Raw genomic sequence first — 27,847 nt, 5'->3', positions numbered from 1 at the left:
TAATATTCCATACTAAAATCTATACTAAGAGATGTTTGTAGTTGCACTGTTAGGATTGCATACACAACCTTTACATGGCACCCCGTATGTGTGTAAACATGCAAGATACTATACAACCTTTTCTACAACCCCAGATGCACGTTTGTAGTGTCTTGTAGTGTTTGTTTCACTCTTGTATACTTACGCTAATTTCATTGTCCTTATATCTGTCCTTTCATTGTCCTCATAAATTGTCTTCTCTCAAAGGTGTGTATATTGACAACCCAAGAGCTAATATACCTTAAAAAAACAAGAAACAAAACAGCACTATAGTCTGTCTTAGGTATAGTTCTTGGGATGGAGCAATTATTTATTAAGATAATCAGCAATTTCATCAAAGAATATGCAATGGTTTTTCCCTGTCCTAAACAATTGCTGATAGTTTTAGTACTGTCACGTTTTCCCTCCCCCCACGCCCGTATGAAGGTGCTCTTTTCTATCATCTTCACACTCTATGAACATTTTCTCCTGCCCTCCATGCCTCTGAACACCAGGACTTCTAGTCATTTTCACCTTCTGTGCAGTGCCAGAAGTTCTGTGCAGTGCCACTTTTGGACACCGTCACCTTGCTTATTAACAGTACCTTTATCATGACTACTCATGGAACTGATAGATGCTGAAGCTGATGATGCAGCAGTATGGGAAGTCAACTACACAATACCTACAATTGGCCATTCTAAACATGACTTCAGGCCAGATTCTCATCTGAGAGGAAAATTTGTTCCTAAAAAGCCACTAGAAAATTCCTTCCTGCCTGAATGAGAACAGAGTAAGAACATCAGGACTTAGCCCTAATTATGACTACTCCCTATTTCTGGCTGAAGCACACACTGTCAGCTAGCAATCCTAATCTTATCTTAATTTGGTTATGGTATCATTTGAAATGATTGAAATATTGTTCTTCTGTCTCCTCTAGAGTCCTTTCCCCCTTCATAATAGCTAATATAAAGGCTATTTTATACTGATAAGCTTCCCTTTTTGATAAAGTGCCATTGTCTCTGGCTGGCTTTGGGGCTCCCCATTCTCCAAATCCCAAGCCTCAAGTGCCTTATAGGAAGCATTAGTATTTGTTGTTCTCGTGCTTTTTAAAAGGCATCATTCCAGTGAAGAAAAAGTCTCATTTTCTCTGTCAGGCTTGACACAATCTTCCTTCCACTTCACCTCACTTTCACATACTAAGCTGTCTTGCTCAACTGTATCTGGGGACAAATATTTGTAGTCAAGAGGTACATCAAGATGCATCTTATCACAGAAGAGACTCAAAGAACTATAACAGAAAAATGAGTGAATGAACTAGCTAACAAAAATACCAACAACAAAGAGCTGCAAAGGAATCAGAATGAAATGGGAAGGAATTGGCATCCTGGTCAGCAGTCTCAATACACAGATGATGACTGGTTAGACATAAAGACCTCTAACCTCCTAGAGGTGATCCTTCCAGGACAATGCTGAGGACAGCTGGATGAACAATGTGGGGAAGTTGGCACAGCTTATCCTCCCAAAGAATTTGTTGAACTTGTTCAGTAAATAACCAGACTATTTATCAATCCCTATTAACTGATCCCCTACCTATTAATAGTGGCAACAGGGCTAATATATCTTAGAGACAGTGCAGCAGGACTCACTGCAATGTTCAGCCAACCTTGCTGTTAGCAAATGGGTTGTAGGACAAGCAGTCTGAACTCAAAAGACCTTCTCTTTGGATTGGGGGGAATAAGTAGGCCCATATACAATTTTTTCACAGGCAAGATAAAGTTGCCTGGATCCCATGCAGATGATAGAGTAGGGAGAAGGCCACTAGATCCCCACAGAAGACATCAATGGAAAGAGAGGTGAGCTTTGGGCCTGAGGGAAGGAGGATCCAGGTGTTGGAGTGAACCATCTTCACTCTTCTCCCCCTAGGATGAAGGAAGAGTGAGCCAGGCATCTTCACACACTCTTTGTAACAAAGGTGGCAGAAAAAGAAATCTAGCCAGTGTGTATTTCTTTTCTTCCCTCTTCTATGGGGATCACAAGAAGGGGAGCAGGTGAGGGGAATCCTCTTCTGTCACCTCAGCATGGAAAGTTTATTCTCCTAATATCTTAGAATCATAGAATATCCGCATTGGAAGGGACCTCAGGAAGTCATCTAGTCCAACCCCCTGCTCAAAGCAGGACCAATTATCAACTAAATCATCCCAGCCAGGGCTTTGTCAAGCCTGACCTTAAAAACCTCTAAGGAATGAGATTCCACTACCTCCCTAGGTAACCCATTCTAGTGCTTTACCACCCTCCTAGTGAAAAAGATTTTCCTAATATCCAACCTAAACCTCCCCCACTGCAACTTGAGACCATTGCTTCTTGTTCTGTCATCTGGTACCACTGAGAACAGTCTTCCCTTTTTTAAAGATGGGCACTACGTTAGCCTTTTTCCAATCATCCAGGACCTTCCCCCGATCGCCATGAGTTTTCAAAGAAAATGGCCAATGGCTCTGCAATCTTCTTGTAGGGTTGGAGGAAGAGAAGTGTCCTGTGTAGAGAAGTGTAACAATATGTGATCCTAACTTGGGCCCACTACTGATTGGTATTAAATACTGTTCCTCAAAAGGTGTTGGCCTAAATTTTCAGAACTGAACAATGATTTGGCTTGCCTCAATGTTTGAGTGCTAAATATGAGACACTTATAAAGCCCCATTTTTTAGAAAGTGCTGAGTACCCTTATTCAGAAATTCAGTTTCAGTCTCTAGTTGAGCACCCAAAGTCACGTGTATGTTTTCAAAATTTAGTTTGAGTCCTGTTCCTTATTTCAACCCCCTGATTTTCAAATAGTCTGAGACTCAACATCCTGTGTTCCTCCATCCCTAATCAAGGAGATAAAATCCTGTTACATTCTATGTTACATGCAGTTACAATGTCTGATCAGTACTTTGGATACAGATATGTCTTTGCCCTATCAAATAAAGAAAATATCCTTTTGAATTTGAATGTTTTTTTAGAATTCTAGGTTGGTGTTTCAATGATAAAAGTCAAAGAATGTGGCTTATACAGGAGCTAGTTATATTTAGGCAAAACTCCTGAAGTGGGATTTGGTTCTAAGTCTCATCTGTATTTTTGTTTCTTGCATTGCCTGCCAGGCTTGAATTATATAAAATTAATAATTGAATGCTGGATGTTTTACATTTCTCTGCAATATATGCATGTCAGAGAAAAAGAAAAGAGGGGGGAAAGAGGTTAGCAGCTTGGGGTAATAATGGCAAAAGTATTCTTCAATGTGACTGTTTGAAAGACTGAATTGAGCTAGTAGAGATGAAATAATAATGTAAAGTAATTCATCTATCAATCTACCTTTACTCAGTCTTTACATATTAATTCCTATGCTTCCTCACTTTCAGACATGACCTGTTTTCACCAGCTCCTATTTAAGTCAATGGCAAGCTTCCAATGACTTCAGTGGGAGCAAGATTGGGCTGTTTGTTCTTATTACATTATATGCCATGTAGTGAGGGCAGAAAATAAGCCAAAGCAGATACAAGCTACACAATGCATAGTTATGGTAGCACTGTTGTTCTCTTATGCCTCTCATAGGTGTGTGAAAATATTAGACTGTAAGGGAAATGTACATTCTTTCTTAGTTTTGAGAAATAGAGTCTAACTTTGTTTTGGCAGCTTTGTGAAATTTGTCTAAATTGAGAGTATAGCCTTCACCAAGGGTTGGCTTATTACTGAATCCTATAAAGTAAAAAAAAAAAAAAAGGCAAAAACCTTTTATGCCCTTACCCTGTTTCCAAGCCACCTACCTGATTTTGCTAATGCTGATCTGTTGTGTATTTTTAATGGCAGCTCCGACTAGCAGCCAGACCCATTCCTGGTCCCTTCAGAGTTGATAACAATGTATAGTGTAGACCCATGGGTCTGCTGTAAGAAAAGTTTAATATGGTACAGCTTTGACTATCCTAACTGCAACAACCGCCCCAAAAAAATTTCTCTGGACAGGCTCATGTCCCAAGTCTTTTATTAATTACATTGAAAAATCTCTACAATTTCTGGAATCCCTGTTATCCAAAGCAGCCATACTGAGTTAGAGAAGGGGTCCCCCTAATCCAAAATCCTTTCTTTGAATGATGCCAGTACTAAATGTTTCTGAGAAAGGTGAAAGAAGCCTCATGGTTAATGCCTATAAGTTAGTTTCTTCCTAACTACTAACAACTGCTGGTTGGCTTATGGTCTGAAGCCCAAGGATTTCTATGAATTAACACAAGCCTTTTAAAACCCTTTTGAATGTACCCATGCTCATTATCCATAAAAATTTCCAGCTCTATTTGGAATCCTACTTTATATCTTAAGTATTTATATAGCCTCTACAACTGCACCTCACAATCTTTAAATGTAGTTATCTTCACAACACCTTTCTGAGGTAAGAAGGGACCATTCTCCCTATTTTATTGATGTGGAACTGAGGAACAGAAAGAGCCCATGTCTTGAGCAAGATCACACAAGAAGTCTGTGGCAGAACAGGGAATTTAACCTGCATTTCCTAAGTCCCAGGTTAGTTCTCTAAACAGGGGACCATCCTTTCTACTAAGTGGTGGCCTTACTGCTATTGATGGTAATGAATTGCACAAGTTAATTTGTTTTCTTATTCTATCTCTTGTAATAATGAGAGAGTAAATAGGAGAGTCTTTTTTAACCTCCTCCATACCATTTGTTACTATGTATTCATCTTTTATATCCACTCTTACTTGTCTCTTCTTTAAGTTACAGTGCTATTTTTTTTTTCATTTTTTTAAAATGCAAGTCAATCCATAGCTCTAATCATTTTTCAACACTCACCATGGAACTCTTTCATTTTCTGCTATAAACGCATCTATATATAGATATATATTTGTAGATTCCAAGGACAGAGATCATTGTGATCATCTAGCCTGACCTGCATCTCTTTTAGAAAAAAAAATCCAATCTTGATTTTAAAAATGATCAATGATGGATAATCCACCATGATCACTGGTAGATTGTTCCAATGGTTAATTATTCTCACCGTTAAAAATTTACACCTTATTTCCAGTCTGAATTCGTCTGTCTTCAACTTCCAGTCACTGGATAGTGTTCTACCTTTCTCTGATAGACTGAGCAGTCCATTAATAAATATTTGTTCTCATGTAGATACTTAGTTTAATCAAGTTACCCCTTAACCTTCTCTTTGGTAAACTGAATAAATTGTGCTCTTTGAGGCTATCACTATAAGGCATGCGTTCTAATCCCTTAATCATTCTTGTGACTCCCCTCTGAACCCTCTTCAATTTATCAACATCCTCCTTAAATTGTGGGCACCAGAACAGGGCATAGTATTCCAGCAGCAATTGCACCAGTGCCAAATACAGAGGTAAAATAACCTCTCTAGTCCTATTGAAGATTCCCCTCTTTATGCATCCCAGGATTACATTAGCTCATTGGCCACAGCATCATAGTGGGAGCTCATGTTTGGCTATTTATCTACCACAACCCGCACATCATTTTCAGAGTCACTGCTTCCCAGTATAGTCCCCCATTCTGGAAGTGTGCCTACATTCTTTGTTCCTACTTGTACACATTTACATTTAGTAGTATTAAAAAGCATTTTATTTGCTTGTGCAAGTTTCCCAAACAATCCAGATCACTGTTAGTAAGTGACCTATCCTCTTTGTTATTTACCACTACTCCAATTTTTGTGTCATTTGCAAACTTTATCAATTATGGTTTCATATTTTCTTCCAGGTCATTGGTAAAAATCTTAAATAGTGTAGGGCCAAGAACCAATCCCTGTGGGACCCCATTGGAAACACACCCTCTTCATGACGATTCCCAGTTTACAGTTACATTTTGAGACCTATCAGTTAGCCAGTTAGTAGTCTTTTTAATGTGTGCGATGTCAATTTTATGTCATTCTAGTTTTTTAATCAAAATGTTGTGCGGTACTATGGCAAACACTTTACAGAAGTTTGTTACATCAATCTGACCTTCATCAACCCAACCTGTAATATCATCAAAAATATATTTTTAGGTTGATAGCAACATATTTCCATAAACCCATGTTGATTTGCATTAATTACAGTATGCTCCTTTAATTCTTTATGAATCAAGTCCCATGCAGCCACTCCATTATCTTTCCAGGTATCGATGTCGGGCTGACAGGCCTATAATTACTTGGGCTGTGCCATTTATCCTTTTAAATAATTGGCCCAACATTAGCTTTCTTCCAATCTTCTGGAACTTCATCAGTACTCCATGACTTATTGAAAATCAATATTAACAGTAAAGTGAGCTCCTCAACCAGTTCTTTTAAAACTCTTGAATGCAAGTTATCTGGACCTGCTGATTTTAAAATGTCTAGCTTAGTAGCTTCTGTTAAACATTTTTCTAGAAATGCTAGTGAAACAGAAAGAGGGTTATCATCATATGATAAGACTATATCATCCAATTTCCCCCCCAAATATTTCTAAAATAGGGTGTCCAGAAATGCAAACAGTATTCCAGGTCAGGACATAACACCTTTTTAAAAACTGTTACATTTTCAGGTCTATTATCCATTCCGTTCCTTATACTTCCTAACATTTATCTCTCTCACTCCAGTGTAGACTGAGTGACAATATTGTTTGAGTTAGCAACACTAATGGCCAGTTTTTTTCCGGAGTGGTTACAGTTAATTTAGAATCCAGAATATATAGTTGGTAGTTCAAATTATTCCCTGTAACATATTATTTTGTCTGTCTAAACTGTGAATTTTACTTCTTACCGTGCTACCTAACCTATATTATGTCCTTCTGAACTTCCTTCCAGTCTGCTCTAGTCTTGACTAGGGCTGGCTGGAAAACAAGAACTGCATTTTACAAAGAAAAAAAAATACAAAGATGTTTTGAGATTTGATTTTTGTTTTTCATTGGAATGAAGCTGAGACTTCAAAAATTGAGAGAGGAAGAGCCAAGTAGTATGGGCATTCACCTGGGCTGTGGCAGACTCTATTTCAAGTCCCCACTCTGCTTGATTCCCTGGGATATTGGCTCTTCTGGGGTCAGTTGTTGTTGGGTTTTCACTAGAAATTCCATCCTGAACCAGGAAAGTGTCACCAAAACCAACACACTTCCACAAAGTTTCAGTTTTGACCAATTGACATTAAAAAAAAAAAAAAACTTTAATCAAAAAATTCCTGATCAGCTGTAGTCTTGACTAACCTAAATACCTTTGTGTCATCTGCCAATTTTGCTTCCTCATAGTTTAGTTCCTTTTTGTGATCCCTAATAAAAATATTAAACAATACAAACTTTAGCACAGACTCATGAGACATCCCACAGTTAATCTTTTGTTATGTGTAAATTGACTATGTGTTCTTAGTGTTCTTTTGTCTGATAGACAGAAGTTAAAGCCATTCAAGAAAAATGTTCAATACCAGGTATTTAATTGGTTGGAAGGATTATAATATTCACTTGAAAGTACAGTACTGCTTCCAGAGTGCAGGTATAATTATAAAAATTAAAATCATACTAAGTTATTGTAATTACCCTTACTCTTAAATTACAGTGTCAGTACTCTGTCTATAAGAATCTCTGGGTTTGATCCTATATTCCTTGTGAAAAAAGAAGTCCCATTGACTTGAACAGGATTTTTTGTTGTTCAAACTGACATAGGGCCAGGCCCTCTGAATATCATAGAGTAGCTTGTGTCCTAATATCCAGTTTTGTTTGCTGTGACCTAACTCTTGTTTTTGTTGCAGTGTATCCATCTGATGATATATTTGCTATAACTAAACATGTGGTGGAGATACATCTGCTAATGATATTTTTGTACCTGGTGCAAACTAATATCACCACCCTCCAATTTTTCACTTCATTAGCAAAGACTATTAGTGTCTTCCAAACCCAGAAACACAGCAAACTGTGTGCAAACTAGGGCAAACTACAAAATAGAAAGAGCTTGATGGATAGATAAATGGGAATAAATAAAAGGAGAAAGGTAAAGAAGGGCAAGAGGCAAAGCTAGAATACAAAAGTGTGTGTGTGTGTGTGGGAGGTAGAATTGAAATTAAAAGGGAGGGAAATCACTTTTGTATGGTAATGTGTCTATTTGTGGCATACACTATGGCAACCATTTTCCAACCCAAATTCATATAAGACTTCATCCTGCTAGGTACTGAGCACTTCCTGCAAGGTCCTCTTCCTCAGTGCCCTCAAATCCCATTGGCTGCATTAGTAGCTGAGAACACTCCACATCCCATAAAAAGCTCCGTATTTTGCAGGATGAGGCCCATAAAGAATTGTTTTCCTAAGGGAATGTAAAATGTACACTACTATATAAGGTGCATACTTTGAAAAAAAATTCTGGGAGATTAAAATCCAGTCCCCTGGAAAGGGAAAATGGCTAGTATAAGAAACTGAATCACTGCAGCCATACATGTTTTAGGGGAGGAAATATTGGTATTACTTTTCTCTAGCACCATTTCATTGCTGTTCAGGGAATGAACCAAAAGGCAACTACTGATCAGTAAGAAGAATATGAGGAAATCATGTTATCCTTCTGCTGAGGAAAAGGAATGCCTTACCTCATGCAGATCTTTCTACTGTACAATTATTTGTGTCTTGTGTGTACACTCAAGCTGTAGGCCTAGAATTTTTTCTTCTATTTAGTAAATCATGTAAGCTAAAATATCACATACTAAATGCTTAGATCTTGTATTTTTAACTAAATTTCAATAAAACTTCCAAACTTCTCTTAGAAGAGTATTATGACAATGCAGTAATTTCAATCTCCTTTCCTGTGTAAAATATTAGGATTTTGTAGATTACAAATTAGTTACGCATGTAAAAGCTGGTTATTGTTTGTCATATAATTTTAAACATGGGTTTTGATTGTATGTATTTTTCATTTCATTCATCAGATATTTTTCTGTTCAAAAGTTTACATATATTTCATATCTAACATAATGCAAATGACAGAGATTGAAAGCACTGGAGGTGGGCTGAATGATTCAATAGAAACACTATTCTTCTATGTCCACCTACGGAGGCATTCCCAGGCTATTGTTGTTACCCACACAACTCCTTATCAGTTTATCATTAGGGCAATCCCCAAAGACGCAAAATCATGAATCACATCTCCAACATCATGAGCAGTTTAAAAAAGTAGATTTTAAAAAAAAAAAAATCGTTTGGGTTTCTTTTTATTTCTCTTCTGCTTTTTGAGCCCTGACGGGGCACTCAGGTCACATTTTCAACCTTTATTCCTGCAATTGTGAGTGATGGAAACTCTCTTTAAATAAAAAAAGAAAGCTGAGATTCTCACATGAGTCCAGGACATAAACTTTGAACTAAAAGTACAATTATTGAAAGATTTGTGAGAAAATCACATGAGTGGGCAACAATGTTGGCAACAGCTTTGAAACCCAAACCTCATTAGTTTAGGTCTCAGTCCTTCACAGAATCCTCAAAAAAGTCATCCATTTTGAACTCAGTGGTAATGTTCCTGAGCATAAGCTCGAGCACTGATGTAAGCGTTTGACTAACCTAAAATAGTTGGGTCAAAGCTGAAAATAAAACTTAGTTACATAATTATATATTTTTAAATTAGTTTGAAATGAGCTGAACTGGGTTACACAATCCTTGTTTTCCTCCTCTCAGGACCCTCATCACTGGCAAGCAAGTATACTACAGAGGTAATATTTTGGAGGTCCTGAATCCTCTAGGGTCTTGTCAAACTGCTGCACTAGGCAAGCAGACTCCTTCCCTTGCACAAGGCTTGAGTTATTAGTCCCTGATTCTGCATCTGATACCATGCAGCTGGACTGCATGGGACCCCACTCTCCATAGAGTTTTGCCAAATGCAGCAGTCCACCCACACACCGTCAGTTACAGGATGCGGGGCTCAGTTTTACTTGGAGAAAACTACCATTGACATTAGTGGATATTTTGCTTTGGTAAAGATTTGGCCTGTCGACATCATTTTCAATGACTGTTTGAGGATACTAGAGGGAATTCAATCCTCCATTTCCTGTGTGTTGTGTTAGACTCCAATTAGTAGGTGAACCAGGTAGTATCCTCCTCCAAACTTCTCTACCTCCTGTGAAAGCCGATAGCACATGGGCTAAACAGCTGTTGCTCCAATGTCTAGTTTAAATTAAATTAAAATGGTTCAGAGGTAAATTTTAACGGAATTTATTTTATAAGACAAATAAAGTTCTGTAGAGCTGTGAGTGATCACCACCTCTGAAATTCAGGCCCCATATTGGTCACCCAAAACCTGAGGCACCCCAAATCAGTAGCCACTTTTTAAAATGTTGGCATTGATGTTTAACTATATCACAAATTAAAGTAACTCTTAAAACAGTTAACATTGAGAAAAGTTAGCTTTAATTAAATGATTTAACCTAGCGCCTCTGTGCCTGAAGTCACAAAATAGGTCAACTGCAAATCCTGAAAATTATAAACAAAGGTTTTATATACACTGCACTGAATTTTGCTTCAAAAGCTGAAAAATAAAATAATCATAGGAAAGGTTATTGTTGTGGGTGACTTTTGTGAAAGAAATACTTGAGTTTCTACTTCCCTCTGAGATTTATATTAAGCAGTTTATTTTAAGTAGTTAGTTGTCAAACCCAATCATCTGTGGTATTTCTCAAGTTACATGGTATATAAAGGGTACAGAGAAATTAATGGTCTATTATGTACATTCCAGATTCATTGTGAGCCATCAATATATACAAGGCTTGATTCTCATGTATACTAAGATCTCTTCACACACCAATATCTCCAATGAAAGGTGCTTTTAAATGGGCATACATTTCATTTTCTCCCACCTTAAGGCTCTTTGACATTCCTTGGGTGGTGTAAAGGAGCATTAAACTCACAGTATTTCAGGCAGAAATGGGAGAAAAATATTTTCACCAAAATGCTTTTTTTTTTTTTCTGTTGAAAATTTTCAAATGTTGAGATTTTTCAAAAATCTCTAGTTTAAAGTGTTCTCTCAAAATGTTTCTAGGCTTTACTTCTGGCCTTCTTGAAACTGTTTTTATCCTATAGAGAAAGTATTCTGGGTTCATAGTTCATAGATTCCAAGACCAGAAGGTACCATTAGATCATCTAGTTTTACTTCCTGCATAACACAGGTCATGGAACTTCCCTGAAATGTAATTTTTATTTTTATTTTTAACACTCTGAACAATCCATTGCTGACAATCTCTTTTAAAACTACATGTGTAAAGCTTACCAAATACATTTTGTTGGGCTTCTGTGCTTAGTTCCCCAGCTACAATTAGCTAACAATATTTCCAGAACTGCACTGACAATATGATTGATGAAGCTGGTAAAAAATAAACCTACTCTCTCCCCTCCCCCTAAAATAAAAAAAACCTCACCACTCCATCAAAGATATTTTGACATGATATAACACTATATATATTTAAATTGTTGTTAAACAGAAACGGCCTAATTAATTGTAGCTCCTTTCATAAAAGGGAAAGGAACTTTTGCCTTATGCTGTAGAAGAGAAGTACAGTATTTTCGTGTTTGAGAGGGTAATATCAAAAGAAAGGAATATTGCAGAATGGACAAAATTAATTAAAATATTAAATATAATATTAAATATAATATTAAATATAAACAATTAAAAGGTCCCTTACTTAACTTTCTAATTAAAAAGATAGCTAAGCTCTGGAATAGGTTACAGAACACTCATCACTTGAGGTTTCTAAGAACACAGTAGACAAACAACTGTCAGGGATGTTCAAGGTATAGTTGATTCTGCCTCAGCATTAGGGGATGGACTAGATGGTTTCTTGAGGTCCCTTCCAGGCCTACATTTCTATTATTTCTATTTTTAAACATTCTTTCTTTTTAAACAATATTGATCCCTCTGTCTTTTATTTGCCTGTAATTCTTCCATTTGCTAATGAGTCATCAATATAGGAGAATCTAACTTTCTTCTTTTTTAGTGCTGTCTCAGATTGGTGACATAAAGAGTACTAGACAAACTATATAACCTTTTCTCTCCATTATGTCTTCAACAAAACTTCATATCTAAGAAATCAAATAAAATAATGTTTGGGATGTTTGAAACAAGAGACTGATGCAGTTTCTGATGACCTGCATTAAACAATTTACTGTGTACTTATTGTTTAGCAAAGCAAATCTTGACAGATTAACCTTTAAAAATTTATATTGCAAGGTATTTGATCCCATTTTTTATCTTAATACTTTTAACTCTATAAACAACATTTGACGTTTATCAATAGTAATGTCAGGAACAAACATTCCACTACAAAATTTTTGGTCGGCATTTTTTCCCCGCTCTTGGGGCTGGGAGGTGACAGAGGGAACATTTTCTTTACTTTTTAGCATATGATGACATAACTGCAGAGATTACTACTAAGAAGTTTAACTATTTAAAACCGCCACATGGCAACTATAGGTTAATGCTGACTTTTTGGCTGTGACCACTCTATGATATGTGATAAGAAGCAATGCTTGTTAAAGACATGAAGATAAGAAATTGGTTATTTCATCTTACAGTGTGTATTTGTGTCCTGAATCAGCCATATATTTAACCAAATGTGTACGTTTAAGCACACAAATAGTCCTCCAGAAGTCAATGGCATGACAGCTCACATCCTTAAAGCTATCATGGTACTAAAGAACCATGCTGGCTTGGAATCTTTGTTTGTAACTAACTGACTGTGCTTCAATCAATAAGGTATATTGATTTCCTTTATAAGAGATTATAAAGTAGCATATTGGTCTCAATGCACTGTAAGATAAAAATGAAATATCTTTAATCTTACAGTATGAATGCCAGAGAAAATAATAATGCACATTCCTGAAAGGCAGTCTCCTATAACCCTATGCTTGCTATATGCTAATATGTGAAAAGAAGGTAATACATTTGTCTTAAAAGTGAATTCACCAGGATTCAGTGCACTGTATATAAAAACTTTGTTTATAAGTTTCAGGATTTTCAACTGACCTATTTTGTTACTTCAGGCATAAAGGCACTGGGTTAACTCATTTAATTATATCTGACTTTTGTCAATGTTAACTGTTTTAAGAGTTTCTTTAATTTGTGATATTTTTAAACACCAAGGCCAACATTTTCTTAAGTGGCTACTGATTTTGAGTGCTTCAGGTTTTGGGTGAGCAATGTGGAATCTGAGTTTCAGAGGGAACTAATACGGGAAATAACAAGAACCTTCAAATAATTGTGTGGGTTTTTTAAAATCTCATTTTTTAAGCTGCTCTTGTGATGTTGGAGGTCTGACTCATAATTTTGAATCTTTGGAGATTACCCTACTGATAAGAAGTTATATGTGGGTAACAACAATATTGCCTAGGAGTACCTCCGTAGGTGGACATAGAAGAGTAGCCTTTCTTCTGAATCATTCAGCCTATCTCCAGTGGTTTCATTCTGTCATTTGCGTTATGTTAATACATGAAGTACATGTCAACATTTGAACAGAACAAATATCTGATGAATGAAGTGAAATGTACATTGAACCATAGCCTACGCTTAAAATTATTTGAAAGAAACATCACCAGCTTTTATATGGGTAACTAATCTGAAAGGTACAAAATCCTAATATTTTACACAGGAAAGGAAATTACGGCATTATCAAAATACTCTTCTAAGAAAAGTTTGGAATTTCTATTCTTTCATTGAAATTTGGATAAAATAAGAGACCTAATAATTTAATATATGATATTTTAGTTTTCATGATTTACTATGTAGAAGAAAAATGTCTAGACCTACAGCTTGAGTGTAAACACACGACACGAAGAATTGTACATTAGATGGATCTGCACAAGGTAAGGCATTCCTTTTCCTTTGCAGAAGGATAACAACATGTTTTCTTTATACTCTTCTTACTGATCAAGAAATGAGCCAAATGGCAACTACTGAACAGTGATGAAATGGTGTTAGATAAAAGTAATACCACTATTTCCTCCCCTGAAATATATACACTCCAGTGATTTGGTTCCTTATATTAGCCATTTCCCCTCTCCAGAGGACTGGGATTTTAATCCCTCAGAAAAATATTTTTTTCAACATGTGCACCTTACAAAGTAGTGCACGTTTTACTTTTCCCCAGGAAAGCAATTCTTTATGGGCCTCATCTTGTAAAATGCGAAGCATTTTATGGGATGTGGAGTGTTCTCAGCTACTAATGCAGCCAATAGGATTTGAGGGCACTGAGGAAGAGGACCTTGCAGGAAGTGCTCAGTTTCTAGCAGGATGAAGTCTTATATGAACTTGAATTGGATAATGGTTACCACAGCATATGCCACAAATGGACCCACTTCCTGGAATACCATATATCTGGAGATTCCCCCTCCCCATTTTTAATTTCAGTTTTACCTCCCACTTTTTATTTTGTAGCTGTGCCTCTTGCCCTTCTCTCCTTTTCTTTCATTCCATGTGTTTATACATCGAGCTCTTTCTATTTTTCAGGCAGTTTGTCCTCGTTTGCACACAGTTTGCGATGTGTTTCTGGTTTTGGAAGATACTGTTTTGGTATATTTAATTGCTGATGAAGTGGAAAATTGGAGGGTAGAAGTATTATTACTTTGCATAATGGTACAAAAATATCATTAGCAAATTAATCTCCATCACATAGATTCATAGAATCATAGAAGATAGGGATGGAAGAGACCTCAGGAGGTCATCTGGTCCAATCCCCCACTCAAAGCAGGACCAACACCAACTAATCAGTTATAGCAAGTATTTCATTGGGTGAATACATTACAAGAAAAACAAGAGTTAGGGCACAGCAAGCTAAGCTGGATATTATGATGTATGCCTACTGCATGATATTCACAGTGCCTGACCCTGAGTCTACTTGAACACCAAAAACACTCCTGTTGAAATCAATGGGACTTCTGGTTGCTGAGTTGCTGATAGACTGAAAGGAGAGATTTGACTCTATGATTACCAAGTAAGGATAATTAAAATAGCTTGTAATGTTTTTTTTTCTTTTATAATATACTCTGGAAGCAGTACTATATATTCAAATGAATATTATAAACCTTCCAATCAAGCATTTAAATACCTGGGTATTGAATTTTTTTGAGTGGCTTTAACTTTTGTCTATCAAATGGAAAACAAACAGTAACACCTAGTCAATTTTCACACAGCAAAAAGTTAACTGTGGTGAGCCCCATGGGTCTGTGCTAAGGTCTGTGGTGTTAAATATATTTATCAGGGAAAGCAAAAAGGAAATAAATTATGAGGAAGCAAAATGTGTAGATGACACAAAGTTATTTAGATTAGTCAAGACTCAAGCTGGTCAGGACTTTTGTGTGTGTGTGTGTGTGTGTGTGTGTGTGTGTGTGTGTGTGTGTGTGTGAATTTTTGTTGTTGATGTTGGAAAATGTTGATTGGTCAAAACTGAAACTTTGTGGAAGTGCATTGGTTTGCTGACACTTTTTAGGTTCCAGATGGAATTTCTGATGAAAAGCAGAGAACAACTGACCCCAGAGGAACCAATAGCCCAGCGAATCAGGCAAAGTGAGAACTTGAACTGAAGTCTGTCACAGCCTAGATTAGTGCCCATGCCATTTGGCGCTCCCTCTCGCTCAATCCTTGAAGGGTTTCAGTGTCATTCCAATGCAGAACAAAAAAACAAATTTCTAAACCTCTTTAAAAACAAAACAAAACAAAACAAACTCCCTTAGTTCTTGTTCTCTAGCTAGCACTAGTCAAGACTAGAGAAGACTGGAAGGAAATTCAGAAGGGCCTAATACATCTAGCTAGTACAGTAACAGGTGAAATTCACTGTTGAAAAAGGAAAAGTAATGTATGTTAGAAGGAATGAATTGAACTACTAATTGTATATTTTGGGTTCTAAATTCACTGCAACTGCTCTGAAAAAAGACCACACTATTATGTTGCTAGTTCAATTGCTAGCAGTCAAAGAGCCTAATGTTAGGATATATAAGGAATGCACTGAATATTTTTTCAAACATAAATTATGCTCCAAATTGTGCTTGATTTACTCTTGTGAATCTTCCAAATTAAGTCACTAGAAATGCCTTTGTGAACAGCCCAAAGAAGATTGCACCGTTATATTATCCAGACATAAGAACATAAGACCGGCCAAATTGGATCAGACCAAAGGTCCATCTAGCCCAGTATCCTATTTTCTGACAGCGGCCAATGCCAGGTGCCCCAGAGGGAATGAACAGAACAGTGATCCATCCCCGGTCGCCCATTCCTAGCTTCTGGAAAACAGAGACTAGGAACACCATTCCACCCCATCCTAGTTAACAGCCATTGATGGACCTATCCTCCATGAATTTATCTAGTTCTTTTTTGAACCCTTTTATAGTCTTGGCCTTCACAATATCCTCTGGCAAGCAGTTCCAAAGGTTGACTGTGTGTTGTGTGAAAAAATAGTTCCTTTTGTTTGTTTTAAATCTGCTCCCTATTAATTTCATTTGGTGGCCCCTAGTTCTTGTGTCATGAGAAGGAGTAAATAACACTTCCTTATTTACTTTCTTCACACCAATCATAATTTTATAGACCTTCATCATATCCCCCCTTAGTCGTCTCTTTTCAAAGCTGAAAAGTCCCAGTCTTATTAGTCTTTCCTCATACAGCAGATGTTCCATACCCCTAATAATTTTTGTTGCCCTTTTATGTACCTTTTCTGAGTCCAATATATCTTTTTTGAGATGGGATGACCACATCTGCATGCAGTATTAAAAATTTGGATTTATATAGAGGTAATATGATATTTTCTGTCTTATTATCTATCCCTTTCTTAATGATTCCCAACATTCTGTTCGCTTTTTTGACTGCTGCTGCACATTGAGTGGGTTTTAAAAGAGAACTATCCACAATGACTCCAAGGTCTCTTTCTTGAATGGTAACAGCTAATTTAGACTCCATCATTTTATATGTATAGTTGGGATTATGCTTTCCAACGTGCATTGCTTTGCATTTATCAACATTAATTTCATTTGCCATTTTGTTGCCCAGTCACCCACTTTTGAGAGATCCTTCTGTAACTTCACAGCCTGCTTGGGATTTACTATCTTGAGTAGTTCTGTATCATCTGCAAATTTTGCCACCTCACTGCTTACCCCATTTTCCAGATCATTTATGAATATGTTAAGACACAAAGCATTAGTGCATAGTTCTTTTATCCTGGAGATATATGGTCTGAGCTTACTCCCATTTGAAATTAATGAGAGTTTTGCTATTGGCATTAGGGGGAAAGGATAGGGTCTTTGTGGGTCTTTTAAAATTTAAAATAAAGGCCTTATACTTGTAGGATGTTAAATGTAGCTAAGCTAATTTTTCTTGTCTATAAGGGGAAAAATATGTTGAGGGGTCAGTCTTTTATAGCTGACCAGACATAGTTACAGAGTCCTCTAGTAAATAGTACACTGAACCATGTAAAGTATTGTAACATGTTTGTCTGTGTTAGTATATGAAACAGCAGGAAGGTTTTGGATTATTCAATCGGGGTGAAAAGAGGGAAGGACATTAAAAGCTAGCTGATTTAATCAACAAATATTTGTAGTTTTCCCTTCCTTCATTAATTAATATAATTCATGTTATGTAAATTACTTCCAGCCAAAGCAACATTTTCATTTTCACTTCATAGGCATAAAGTAATATAATGAAGAGTATGAAAGAACAATGGCTAGCCACCTATAGAAAGGATGGAAAAAGATAACTTTTTAGCCATAGCAGGAAGAGTTCTTGGGTGAATTGAGTGAATCATTGTAAAAATTTCACTTGACTAAAACACATCATTAAAAGAAAATCTTCCAGGAGTACATTCTGATTTTTTTTTCTCTTGACCTTGCTTGCATGCAGTATTTGCCTGCAGACTTACATTTTACATTCTCTGAGGATAAAATCATTTCATCCTCAATAAACATTATAAATTAAAAGGGGTTTGAGTCACCAGACTCCACCATCGCATGCACACAAGTAAAATAATTCATTGTTCAGAGACCATAACAAATTTTAATGTGCATTTTACAGAGTAAACAGAGGGCTGCATTGCCATCTGCAAGGGGTCAAACCAGTGGAAGTGAATGCATGTATTACAAAATCCACACAGTACTGAATTACAAATTAAAAAATAATGCTTCATCAAAAAAGGAAACAAAAATATCTGTTGGTGGCACGACATATAGATAATATTAAAAACTGTCTTGCATGAGGACCATGGTATGTCTACTGTGAAGTTATATCACACATACTGTAAGCAATTTACAGAATTGAAGTTAGTTTTGCATATACAGGAGTTGCAAAATTAGAGAAAACACATTGAAATATAGAACACACACACACAAAAAAATGTATTTATATTACCACCACACAGTCAATAGGGGTTGGCCTAAGTCAGCAACTGCCACCATTGAACAAGAAACAAACCAAGAGAAAAGAGAGTAAAAGGAAGGGGGTAGGAAAAAAAGGAGAGGAAAAAATTCAAAAAAAGTAAAATAAATAAATAAAAAAAAACCCTCAATAGTGCTTCTTGCTTGTCTTCAGAAACAACGTCCTCTAGTCCTGTGAGTTGCTTTGCAATGTTTGTATTTTTGTTTTGCACTCCCGACCCCCACAAAAAAAAAATAGGCTTTTCATCAAAGTTTCTGAGGTGTTTTTTGTCAGAGGTGATGCTGAGTCATTTTGTTTTCTTGGATTTTTTGTTGGTTTATTTTTTTTATTTATTTATTTTTGGCCACTCTTTGCCTCATGGCTGCCACAGTTCTTTCAAAGAAGGAAACCAAATATCATCCATAGCGAATTTGTATAATACTGATGACTTGCAAGCCAACCCCTGAGCAGTCAAGGATATGATGCTTCTACTTGCTGAAAGAAAAGGAAACTAGGTCTTGCTGTTACAAAATGTCCTGTTACATCATACCCGTTCTCTTCAAATAACTGATCAGTGATACAGCAAAGAAAATAATATAGATCAAGAAAATGTGGTATCCTCTTCATATATATATTTATATGTTTAAACAATATATATATTTGTTTGTTTTGTTTTTTTGTACTTCCTGAAGGTGCTCCATGTGTAGAGAATTAGAGTACATTGGGTGCAGAGTGGTGGTTGGAGGTTAGGGTCAACTTTGCTGTCCGCTCCGTGGATTTTACAGGCGATTTGCTCTTTGCTTTAAGAAGAGAAAGTGATATTGGAAAAAGTCAGCACTTTTAGATTAAAGCAAAGCACCCTTCACAAAGCCACAAACAAGAAGCAGGACAGAAAGTCCATGGCTTGTAGCTATCCTCGCACCTGCGGAAGAAGTTATAAGATATTCGCTCATCTTGCAGATTTCCAATGCTCCTTATAAGGCTGTTTAAACACATACATTTTATATATTTAATTAGCTCGCCAGCTTGGCTCTGGTGCCCATGAATGTCTTGGCATGCACTGCAAATAACAACACATACAAAGTATTTCAGTCCCAGGGAGGTTCTTTTTTTTTTTTTTTTTTGTATGTCTTTTTAAACAATGTAATCCAATTACGATATACAGAGAAAAACAAATCTAAACACCTTCCACCTCAAAGCATTCCTTACAAAATAATTTCTAAAGTTGCTCAGTAATGATGGTATTTACTTACTAACAAAACAGTCTATTGTTGGCTGCAAAATATTTGCTTGCAAAATAAAAGCAATGCTAAGGAACCTGGCGGAATGGCAGTGCAGTGTAAGGGAAGAAATGTATGCTAAACTCTTTGAAGTATATTTATTTTTGAGTAATCAGATCTTCCAATTATTTTTTCTCTTCAGAAACCTAAGAGAATGATGGTTAAACTGTGACACTAGATTTAATGTAAGATCCCTTAGAACTATGCTAATTAAAATTGAAAAGGTGGCATAGCAAGTATTTTTGAGTTCTCGATGTGTGACATGCTGGGTCTTAAAGTGTGAGACCACTGCTGTACATCATAAATAAGTGTTTTCAGAAAGTGCAAAAGGACTTACATTACTTTAGGGGAAAGTTGTAAACTGAATGTGGCCATACTCTTCTTTAAAGTTCTGTTTATAAAGGGTTATTAAATGATTGATTAGATGTTACAAATACGATCAGCATGTGTTTATAGATGTCGGTCAGGTCCTCTGTAGATAGCACTGTCAATGCTTATAAGCAACATGTTGTGGTTTTGAACTCCAATAACTGATTTAACATTGAGGAAAACATCTACTAAGCCTTTATAACCTATTTACATATAGAACTTCAATATCAAGCCCTGAATTTCCTTACAACAAAAAAAGTGCACATGTGACTTCATAAAGCTATAATATGTATTATTAAAATACAAAGGAAGTTAATGATATCAAAGATGCTAGGACAAGTGGGTTTTTTGCCCCTTCAGCTTACAGATGTCTGTCCAGTTAAATATCTGTCCTCTTTTGCCTAGAGAATATAGTTTTAGATAAAGCCAAAAATATTTGCTTTCCTTTCCGTTAGAATGGAGATCAAATTAAATTCCAGGTCCCAATATACTGCCTCCTTTTGCAAATAAAAGAGTGGCTCATAGTACATGGAATTAATATGAGTAACTGTCCGAACTGTAACTTTTATATACAGAAGTTGCCATTACAAGGATTTTTACCCACTGTAAACACACAAGGCTATCTGAACTAACTGAGGTATTGCAAGTACCCATATAGGGATAGAACAAATGAGGACTTTGTAATGATACCCACTGCAGTTTATACATGGGATTTCCAAAAGGGGCTAAGGAAGCTGTGTGCCCAACTCCCATTGAAAGTCAAAGGGAGTTGAGAACATAAGAACGGCCATACTGGGTCAGACCAAAGGTCCATCTAGTCCAGTATCCTGGCTTGTGACAGTGGCCAATGCCAGGTGCCCCAGAGGGAATGAACAGAACAGATATTCATCAAGTGATCCATTCTGTCGCCCATTCCCAGCTTCTGGCAAACAGAGACTAGGAACACCATTCCACCCCATCCTGGTTAATAGCCATTGATGGACCTATCCTCCATGAATTTATCTAGTTCTTTTTTGAACCCTGTTATAGTTTTGGCCTTCACAACATCCTCTGGAAAGGAGTTCCACAGGTTGACTGTGCGTTGTGTGAAAAAATACTTCTTTTTGTTTGTTATAAACCTGCTACCTATTAATTTCATATGGTGCCCCCATGTTCTTGTGTTATGAGAAGGAGTAAATAACACTTCCTATTTACTTTCTCCACACCAATCATGCTTTTATAGATCTCTACCATATCCCCCCCTTAGTTGTCTCTATTCCAAGCTGAAAAGTCCAAGTTTTATTAATACCTCCTCATACTGCAGCTGTTTCATACCTATAATAATTTTTGTTGCCCTCTTCTGAACATTTTCCAAGTCCAATATATTTTTTTTTTGAGATGGGGCGACCACATCTGCAGCTAATTTAGACCCCATCATTTTATATGTATAGGGGGGATTATGCTTTTCAATGTGCATTACTTTGCATTTATCAACATTGAATTTCATCTGCCATTTTATTGCCCAGTCACTCCGTTTTGAGAGATCCTTTTGTAGCTTTTTGCAGTCTGCCTGGGACTTAACTATCTTGAGTGGTTTTGTATCATCTGCAAATTTTGCCACCTCACTGTTTACCCCTTTATCCAGATCATTTGTGAATATGTTGAATAGGACTGGGCCCAGTACAGACCCCTGAGGGACACCATTATTTCTCTCTCTCCATTCTGAAAACTGACCATTTATTCCTACTTCTTTGTTTCCTATCTTTTAACCAGTTACTAATCTATGAGAGAACCCTCTTATCCCATGACTGCTAACTTTGCTTAAGAAATGGTAGCCTAATTTCTTTATTGCCATTTGAATGTCTCATATACATATACCATAATATTATATGGTATTAAGGACCTGATTCTGCACATGAGTAAATTTGCTCACAGGACTGCAGTGGATCTATTCCCTATGGATAATTGCTCAAATCCACAACTGTTTACAAATTGGACTCAAAAGCCACTGCAACTCAGTTTTATTTGTTGCTTGTAGTATCTTGTGTACATCATTTCTTTTTATCATGTTATTTAGCCTTTCTTTATATGCTTTACATTATTTTAAATCAAGCTTATGGTTCATCATATTTTCATGAGATTTTCCTCTTTTCCTTAGTTAAAGGAGGACTTTTTCTACAGTCAGATTAGCTCATGTTATTTTTATATTTGCAAGCATTTTTACTATCATTTTGTGATCTTTGCCTCATCCATATAATCCTATTTGAACTGATCTTTAAAAAGTCATAGAATCACACCTTCTCTGCATGAAATCTACCACACAGTTTAAGGACAAATCCTATGTGGATATTTTTTAAAAGGGCCTATTTTGAACAATTATTTAATGATGACATAACTTGACAGTTTGAAAACCATAACATGATGTTGAAGGAAACTACTACCATACAAAATGAAACTGACCTAAGTGTTTCAATTTTTGAAAAGGCAAAACTGTAATATTTGCGACCAATCTTTTCTTTTCAGCCACCATTTTTGTAGAACCCAGAACTGATGAGGCACTGCATAATCAAGATGGCATCCTTTTCTCTCAACCATTGCATAAATGTATCCTCCAGATTATATCATTTCCAGCACACAAATTGCAGGTTCTTCTGCCTGTGGTGGGGTGATTTTGTTTGTTTTTTCAAAGATTTTAGATCAGGTTTTATACAGCATGTGCACGTTAAAGCTTAAGTGAGCTTATTGGGAACAATCCCAACATTAAAATATTTCAAATTTCTTAATTAAAAGAGGCTGTTAGGAATATCTGAGATTACTTTAGTTATATAACATGGTCATCATGGGCCTGCATCAGAATCCTTAAGCCATCTCAGGGTTTGACCCTGTAGCATCCCAATGCAATATTTGAGTCTTACTTGTTCTAAGTAGTTTTATTTCTTTTCAAAATGCTCATCCAATCATGACAGCCACATTTCTAGTAATATTTCCTATCAAATAAAATTGATTTCTAAGCTACAATGAATACGAATGAGTATGAATGGTGGTGAAGATTAAATGCACTTTTATCTTTTCAAAGATCCCTTTGAAATACAGTAGGAGTCTAAATGTAGTCAGATTTTTCACTGAAGCACTGAATAAGTTTCTTCATTCTCATATTGGCTCAAACAGTTTTCTTCCCTATTTGGGGGTAGTAGGAAGCATATACAAAGTACAGAACACATCAAAGCAATAAAACAAAAAGCAACTGTTAAAGTTTCTATCCTGTTTCTTTTGAAGTCACTGATGGAAGCTATTTTTTATTCCTCTCAATTTCTTCTTTTTATGATATGATAAAGCACTATGTAACAGAAACTGATGTGGTGCAAATTTCAAATCCAGATCTCGATTTCCCAAAAGGTCAGAGGCGGGTTAATCTGGCCTTTTGGTTCAACACTTCATATAGACTAAAGCCAGATGCAAACTTCATATCTGGATCAAGATCCAAATGTTCCCAAAGTTCAGGATGTTCAGATCCAGGGCTTTGGTTCAGATGGACTTCTAGTGTACGTGTCTGGCCAGAGCATGAGGCGCACCACTGGAAATGTGAGCACAGCAATGCGAGTTACAAACTGTTTATCTGGCTGTGGATTTCCAAAGTTTATCACTCATATGCCTGCCATTTCTAAAAGTTTTTTTTCTATAATTAACAATTAACAGCTAAAAGAGGTTTTATTGCACAACACAAGTGCTGTGCAAAGCTTGAGTATGATTGTCAGGATCCAGGATAGTGGTCTGCAGAAAGAAAGGGCATATGTGTGCACTATTGCTATATTACTAAAGAAATGCTACTTAATATTTATACCAGAGATTCTCGAACTGTGGTCCTTGAACCACTGGTGCAGAGCACTTGCTGGTAGTGAGAGGAGAGCTGGCTGGTTGTGCTAGGTCTTCTTTTTGTTCCAGCTGCTAAAGTGCATTGAAAGAAGTGAAACATACATTAAATATTTTCCTAACATTACTTTTCCATGTAGCCAAATATTCTATTTGCCACACAGACATGAGCGTGAATGGGAGGAGAGGGTTCCATGGGAAACTCTTAAAATGTGGCACACACTATGAAATCTTTGAGAAGCCCTTTGATACAAATATGTGGTTTTATTTAAATGCCGGTATGGTGGCAGGGTGTTGAACAGTGTTCCACACACTTATGAAAAATAAAAATTAACAAATTTTGGCCTTAGTGTTGAAAATAGTAAACCCATCTTTAAAACTAACACGGACAGATAAAACCTAAATGTGTACATATATACTAGTGAATGTTAACTTTATTCTGTAATTACCATTTTTGTTAGACTGTTAACATTTTAAATGTTACTTTTCAGCAGAAGGGATGATTTCAAAAGTATAACTGCAGAATACAATTGGTCAAAAAGGTCAATTGGTCATGTGACTCATGCTAGGCTGACAGTCCTGATAACGAGTAGAGTCTCCAGCTTCCATTTGGTTATTGACCAGACAAAATTTTACAGACAAAATCAAATTTTAACAAAATCTGTTTCTTATCAATTGTTTTTGTTTTCCCTTAAGGTTGAAAATACCATTTATGTAAAATTTGCAACTGTTTTAGCTCCTCCTAGTTGCAGATATATTTGCTCAAAGTTCCGAAACTGCTTACCTAGCTGAGGTGTAAGACAGTCTGCTTCTAGGAGCATGGAACTTCAACAAATTTAGTTAGGCACACCCTTAGGAACAGCTAGCCGCTGCAGAATGCTTGGGTATCTGAGTGCCTTTCATCCACCCAGCTCTTATTACCTTTTAGACATACTCAATTCTAATGGTCAGATCCTCTTAGTACTTTACTCACAATGAATAGTATCCTACTCCACAGACAGTCCCACTGAATGCAGGCTGGTTAAGAATGTGGCCTTCAGGATTTGGAATGTCAGACTAAGTCTCAAATTAATGAGCAAAGTGCAGGTTTGGTGCTCAGAGATCAGGACTAGTACAATTAAGCACAAACTTTTCAGTTCATCATGTGGTCTCAATACAGATCACGTGGCTTTCAATACCACATGTGTATATACATTTATAAAGGTTTTTTAACTACACTGAATGTCTTGTATTCTTCTGATCATCTAAATCCGTGTTTCCCAAACTTGGGATGCCGCTTGTGTAGGGAAAGCCTCTGGTGGGCCGGACCGGTTTGTTTACCTGCCGTGTCCGCAGGTCCAGCCGATCGCGGCTCCCACTCGCCGTGGTTCGCTGCTCCAGGCCAATGGGAGCTGCTGGAAGTTGCGCGGGCCGAGGGATGTACTGGCCGCCGCTTCCAGCAGCCCCCATTGGCCTGAAGCAGCGAACCACGGCCACTGGGAGCCACGATCAGCCGGACCTGTGGACGCGGCAGATAAACAAACCAGCCCGGCCCGCCAGAGGCTTCCCTACACAAGCAGCATCCCAAGTTTGGAAAACACTGATCTAAATCTTAAATAGAACTGTGTGAAAATTTGGCTGTTTTGCATTGCAAAAATTTGTGCTGGCATTTTCTTCAGTTCACAGTTTTCCAACTTGGATCCTCCTTCACGCCTTTCAATTTTTCTTCGAGATTTGAGTTTCATATAACCAAAGTCTAAAAGCCAAATCCAGTCAAAATTCTGCATGATTTCCATGTAAAATCAATGTAGGATAATTTAATATTTGCCCTAAATTCATTCAAACTATTTATGAATCTTAAACCAGGTGTATTGAAAGATTGTATGAGTTTTGTGTTTTTAAAGTCTGTTCAAACTAAGAAGGTTCATTTAATTTCAGCTTTGATTGTGTATTATTTCACGCCGTCCTGAAATGAATAAATTCCTTCTCTGTCCTCATTCTATCCATCATTATCCTTGTTCAACTGTGGAAATCTCAACCCTCCCTATGTTTTTTTCTGTACAGTAAAAATTTTTGAGATATAAATTTTTTTTCCATCCTGAATCAGGCCAAAAAGTGAAAAATCCCAATGTTTTCAATGAACCAGTCCAAAACTGGCAAGGAGAAACTTATGTAAGGGGTAATGATGAAAGGGAGCTAGGACTGATTGTGGCTAGAAAATAAGGCAGCCATGGATAATCTGCTCTCGTTGCAAATAAGACTAGTGCAATGTTGAGTTATATATACAAGACATAAAGTTAGTCAACCTCAATGTGGCACTGCCAAGACCGCACATGGAATATTACTTTCAGTTCTGTGAACATTAAAAGGAAATTAGAGAGGACCAACAAAATTGACAAAAGGCTTGGAAGGATTGCAGCCTTGGTATTATTTTGGGGTTCTCCCTTGCCCTTAGCCCATGCATGCGGGCCACATCCAATCATGCTGCTTCCTCCTCCACAACATCCTATAGATGCATCCTTTTCTTTCTATCTCTTCAAGCAAAGCTCTTGTTCATCATTCATTATTTCCCTTCTTGACTATTGCAGTATCCTCCTAACTGGGCTTCCAGTCACAAACTTCTCCCTGCCCCCTTCCAGTCCCTGCTTCCAGTCCATACAAAATACTGCTGTTCAAACAATCTTTCTTGCAGATCAGTTTAACTGTGTCATCCCACAGGCTCTGGCTGTGGAATAATCTTGTAAGTGGAAGAAGCTTCATCACTTGGGACTTGTCAGACTAGACTGGACAAAACCCCAGAAAATATGCTGGGTGCAATCAGGTATTTGCAGGAAGATGGGCTGGACAATCTAATTGGCTGTTCCATGTCTAACATATATTATTTTATAATTCACTGTATCCATTCAGTTTTGAACCCCAAAATCACTGTTTGCCCTGTTTCATTTTAAAATGTATATTGTTTTATACTATATTACTAAACTATATATCACTAGACAAGGTTTTTGCCATTAGCATGATCAGGAGATCTTGACACGAAATGATATAATGAAAGTACATTTACCCCATGATATGTGGCATTCGTGTGTGTTGCTGCTAATGATGTGAACTCACTAGGTTCAGCACTCTGTTCAGATACTTATGAGAAGCTTATCTAAGCTTTTTTTGGTCTGGAAATGAGGCCAGAAATCTTGCAAGGACAGATTTTTTTCCCATGAGAATACTACTACTTTGCATTTCTATAGTGCCTTCCATTTGAGAATCTCAAATCAAATATAAAAACATCAAAGACCCCTAGCAATCCTGTGAGAAAGGTAAGTAGTAGTGTCCCCACTGTACAAATTGGTACACTGAGACACAGATAGATTACCAGTGATGTGCCTGAGTTTGTGGAAGAGCAAGGATTAATGGTCAAGTCAGTATTGGAGACGAAGTGTCCTGTTCTCAAGCCCTGTACTCTAACCACAAGAATATTTTTCTCTCCTGGATATTTATAGGCTTTAGCTGTCTTAGGAACTATTGTGAGGCTAAGAGCTTGTCTACATGAACATTTAGTTTGCTGCAAGCTGGGGTGTGAATCTACCCCTCACAAGCCTGCTGCACACTAATTGTCCGTGTGGACCCTTCTGCCATGTACTAACAGTTCCTTAGTATGGTCTGACCTGCCTTAATTTGAAAGGGAATAGATAAAAGTGCACTAAAGAACTGTTAATGTGTGGCAGCAAGCTCCACACAGACCATAAGTGTACAGCAGGCTAGTACGGGGTAGATTAACACCCCAGCTTGCCATAAACTAAATGTTTGTGTAGACAAGACCTAAGTATTGATGCATTTAAAAAAAAAGAGAAACTCGAAGTTTTCAGAGCTCAGAAAAGGTACTGGGTTGAGCTCATTCCAAGTTTTGAGCAAAGGATCTATTCAATTCTTGTATAATCTACTAGTCACCATTTTACTTCAACATGGATGGTCCAAGCTATATATTTAGTTCGTTGTCACTCTTTATTTTATCC

At 37.0% G+C, this 27,847-nt stretch overlaps 1 protein-coding gene across 4 annotated transcripts in view; it reads right to left on the bottom strand.

Moving 5' to 3' along the window:
* Positions 1-17,986: 17,986 nt before the first annotated feature.
* VSTM2A (V-set and transmembrane domain containing 2A) overlaps positions 17,987-27,847 on the bottom strand; it is a 31,628-nt gene continuing 21,767 nt past the window's right edge. For 2 of the 4 annotated variants that reach the window (XM_034761344.1, XM_034761347.1), the window contains exon 5: positions 17,987-19,163. In XM_034761344.1, coding sequence (XP_034617235.1) covers positions 19,075-19,163 — 89 coding nt within the window. In that variant the 3' untranslated portion in view covers positions 17,987-19,074. The other 2 variants (XM_034761345.1, XM_034761346.1) reach the window with 2 other exon arrangements.

This window comes from Trachemys scripta, chromosome 2 (assembly GCF_013100865.1).
Source record: "Trachemys scripta elegans isolate TJP31775 chromosome 2, CAS_Tse_1.0, whole genome shotgun sequence".
Lineage (NCBI taxonomy): Eukaryota > Metazoa > Chordata > Testudines > Emydidae > Trachemys > Trachemys scripta.
The sequence above is the reverse complement of the archived record's forward strand: the minus strand, read 5'-3'. Positions and strand labels throughout refer to the sequence as shown.